General features: G+C 30.5%; 2 protein-coding genes across 2 annotated transcripts; both read right to left on the reverse strand.

Moving 5' to 3' along the window:
- Positions 1 to 332: 332 nt before the first annotated feature.
- Tsp_13279 (putative tetratricopeptide repeat-containing domain protein) lies at positions 333 to 1,722 on the reverse strand. Its single transcript, XM_003370475.1, has 7 exons — positions 1,561 to 1,722; positions 1,326 to 1,503; positions 1,185 to 1,247; positions 1,002 to 1,064; positions 756 to 920; positions 574 to 676; positions 333 to 486 (listed from the first exon to the last, which is right to left on the reverse strand). The coding sequence occupies exons 1-7, from the start codon at positions 1,720 to 1,722 to the stop codon at positions 333 to 335; spliced, it is 888 nt and encodes a 295-aa protein (XP_003370523.1).
- A 32-nt stretch (positions 1,723 to 1,754) lies between these two features.
- Tsp_13280 (conserved hypothetical protein) lies at positions 1,755 to 3,140 on the reverse strand. The gene is made up of 7 exons (XM_003370476.1): positions 3,101 to 3,140; positions 2,800 to 2,855; positions 2,552 to 2,667; positions 2,328 to 2,388; positions 2,021 to 2,185; positions 1,888 to 1,969; positions 1,755 to 1,864 (listed from the first exon to the last, which is right to left on the reverse strand). Exons 1-7 carry the CDS (start codon positions 3,138 to 3,140, stop codon positions 1,755 to 1,757), a joined length of 630 nt encoding a protein of 209 aa, XP_003370524.1.
- Between the last annotated feature and the right edge of the window lie 307 nt (positions 3,141 to 3,447).

The following is a 3,447-nucleotide window of genomic DNA, read 5'->3' on the forward strand; positions in this document are numbered from 1 at the left end:
AAAAATTCAAATTAATCATAACAACTTACCGCGTTAATTTCAAGACACTGGATGTGCGTAATCAATGGCTTTCTTGAAATCCTTTTTGTTAAAATAATATTTTGCCAAAAATTTATGACAATTTTTCAATGCCAATTGTGATGGGTTCTCAAAAAAAACAAAATAATTAATAAAAATTAAATGCGCTTCAAAATTAATTATCAGCACTCTCGGTGATTCTTCCCGATCCAAAAATTTCAAATACATCTCCGCCGCTTCGTCCAACATGTTCGCTTTTTCGTAACATCTAACCAAACAGATGAACATGACAATCACAAAATATTAAAATTTCACTATTCGTCATCATACTGTCCAAGTCGAATCAGAGTACTGTTGTCAAAGTCGCCAATACAGTGACTTTTCCAAAGACAATGTACAGCCTGCTCAACGTCGTTTTGCCTCAAAAACACATCCCCCAGTGCAATTGTCATTCGACCATCATCATCTCTGAATTGAAATTGGAAAAAAAATCAATTTTTCAATTAATCAAATGAAGAAAATGAAAAAAAATAGCTCTAGAAATCTGACTTCAACGTGTGAGCTCTGCCGTAATAGAACGTCGCAAATGCAGGACACTGCAGCACATCATAATACTGACCCAACGAATACCAAACGCGATAATCACGAGGATCAATTTCTGAATGATTTCATTTAATTTACTTACAAATTATTAATAACATATGTATTCGACAAGAATAATTTTAAAAAATTAATACCCAAAGCACGACTGTACGCGTGGGATGAAGAAATATAATTGCGCAATTCAAGTCCCTCATGGCCGAGTAGTGTCCAAGCGTTGCAAGAATTTGGATCCAATTTCACCGCCCTTGTATACCATGACATTGCTTCTTCGTGTTTTCTCATTGAACTGTAATAATTCGCTATAAAAGAAAAGAATATTCAAGAAAAGTGAACAGTTTCGACAAAAAAGTAACTTCAATACCAAGTATGCAACAAGTCACCGGTGAGTGCACGTTGATGTGAAACCATTTTATCGCCAGATAGCTCAATTCTACGTTTAAACCCTGGATAATGATAAACAAATTTAAATTTTAAAAGAAAACTGTGGAAAAAGTTAAAAATTAAAGAAAATTTTAACTTTTGAATTACCATAACAAATAGACAATCCGAAAATCTGTCCATACCCTCTTCTCTGTTCGGTTCAATTGCAATCAACCTGCGATATTCATCTATCGCTGTAGGAAACTCTAAATTCAAAAAGAAAATAATTGAGCTACATATTGTTAGAATTTAAATTAAAGAAAAAATAAGAATAATTAACATACTTCTTGCATAAACATTTATTGTCGCAATTTGATTTATAATGTACGGAGTGTTTGCCAATTCAGGTGTGATGAACTTGTCGAGCACTTCTTTTGCCGAAGAACCGTCAAGAAATTTCAAATATAAATTCACAAAACTGAACAATTTCATCCAATGATCAGGCAGAGCAAGCTTCATAAACTGCAATCAATCCAAATTGATTACAAATAAAATCACTACTTGGAACAAACAGCTCACATTCATCGGACTATCCTGACATTCGACCAGATAAACCCAAGCAGGCCAGCAACGGGGCAATATTCGTATAGCGTCGATGAAGTATTTCTCAGCATTACTTTTATAGTTAAGCCGCATGTACAATTTCCCATACCTTTGAAAACATGCAAATGTACATTGCATTTTTATTCAATAAGCTTGCTTGAACAAATTATTTACAAAGTAAGAAAATATGGATCATCGAAGTTTTCTTTTTCTAAACTTTTTGGACCAAATTCACTTATAAAATCGATCAAATCTGCTTTCTGTTGAGCAATAAAAGAATCTAAAATTTAAAAAAATATATACGATGAAAAATTCCACTGGCAATGGCTAATCGAGTACCAGGTTCTTTGCAAATTAACATTTGTTCCATATTTGCATCATACATCTGCAAGCATCATCATTTTTAAAACAACTAAATCAATCAACTCAATCATACCATAAGTTTAGCATTGAGTGCCAATGTCTTAAATACAGGATGCATGGGGTTTTCGCGATGATCAGCAATTCGCACAGCACGATAAAAATCACCTGCATCAATTGCAGCTTGACAAAAATGAAGAAGCATCGTACAAGTTGAATCCAAAGAAACATCTTCCACTCCCTAAAATGGAAATTTCATTTTACAATCATTAATCGATTAATAAGAATTTGATTTTTTCCACTAGAATGTTATTTTAAAAAATTAATTTTATCAATGAAAATTGCCTGCATCCATTTTGAAAAAGAAAGTTAAATTTTCGTACCTGTACATTTATGTCGAAGTCGGAAATGTTGTCAGCTAAATGGAATATCATTTCTCTTGCCCTAAACATTAAGATGCAAATAAATGACCACTTTTGAAACATTCAAATGCAGCTATTCAAAAAGTTATTCATAGCTTCTTTACTTCAATACATTTCTGTTATAAATCTTTATTTTACTTGAGTGAAAAATTTAAATAAAGTCGTCAAAAAAGCAACATATTTACCAGTTGGCCTCATTCATAAATCTTCTTGTGTAACATTCTGTTTCAGTTTTAATTAAATCACTCAAAATTTCTTGAGTTGTATATGCATTTGAAAACGAACTGTTCGTAAAAGAATGCTAAAAACAGTACAAATTAAAAAAAACTGACAGATAAATGAGCATTTTAAAAACAAATTCACAAATAAACAAAATTTTCGAATCAAAAATTAAGATTTGATTCAAAGTGTCAATTATGTCGAAAAAACTTACGTTCATCTTTATTGTCACTATTCGGTTGATCAGGCAGCTTAATCTGTTAACGTGATCTGTAAAATACAAATTAAAAATTGTAAATTCATTGAACAATAATTAATGTTTTTCATTCACATGAATAATATATGAATTTAAAACTATTTTCCCAGTATTTATAAATAATTGAAAACGATAAAGCAACATTTGTGGAATAAAAAAACTTCGCTATTGCAAAAAAAACTTATCATCAGAAGCACAGTAAACTTATCAACAATTAAGATCAAATTTATCACAGTTAAAAATTTATTCCTAAGTTTACTTTTATTTACAATTAATGCAACATATATTGTTTTATTCATTTTATATAACTTGTACATAACTTGTAATTTGCGATTTTATTTTTCAGTACTTAAAGTTCATTAAAAATTTTTTGTATCATTTTTTAAATAATACGACTAATTTTATATGTAATATTGATATTGAAATATTGCAGATTGAAATAATGCTCTCCACTTACATGATATTCACATTATGGAGATTGTTGATGAATATTTGTTATATCGACTTTTCAAATCTCACAGGTGGGCCGAGTAATGTGAGTCGCAATTAACGTCTTTCAACGCTCACTTTGAATCTATCCGGATGATTTAACAATTAATAACATAA

The sequence above is a fragment of the Trichinella spiralis genome (assembly GCF_000181795.1).
Source record: "Trichinella spiralis strain ISS 195 chromosome Unknown Scfld681, whole genome shotgun sequence".
Lineage (NCBI taxonomy): Eukaryota > Metazoa > Nematoda > Enoplea > Trichinellida > Trichinellidae > Trichinella > Trichinella spiralis.

What these genes read in the sequence shown, in the direction of transcription:
- Tsp_13279 (XM_003370475.1), bottom strand. Translation starts at nt 1,722, where the DNA reads ATGCAATGTACATTTGCATGTTTTCAAAGGTATGGGAAATTGTACATG. An exon ending in GTCAGGATAGTCCGATGAAT is followed by an intron (nt 1,504 to 1,560) that starts GTGAGCTGTTTG and finishes GATTGATTGCAG; the next exon opens with TTTATGAAGCTTGCTCTGCC. An exon ending in AATAAATGTTTATGCAAGAA is followed by an intron (nt 1,248 to 1,325) that starts GTATGTTAATTA and finishes TTTTGAATTTAG; the next exon opens with AGTTTCCTACAGCGATAGAT.
- Tsp_13280 (XM_003370476.1), bottom strand. Translation starts at nt 3,140, where the DNA reads ATGAATAAAACAATATATGTTGCATTAATTGTAAATAAAA. An exon ending in ACTTCGACATAAATGTACAG is followed by an intron (nt 2,186 to 2,327) that starts GTACGAAAATTT and finishes TTTCCATTTTAG; the next exon opens with GGAGTGGAAGATGTTTCTTT. An exon ending in CACTCAATGCTAAACTTATG is followed by an intron (nt 1,970 to 2,020) that starts GTATGATTGAGT and finishes TGATGCTTGCAG; the next exon opens with ATGTATGATGCAAATATGGA.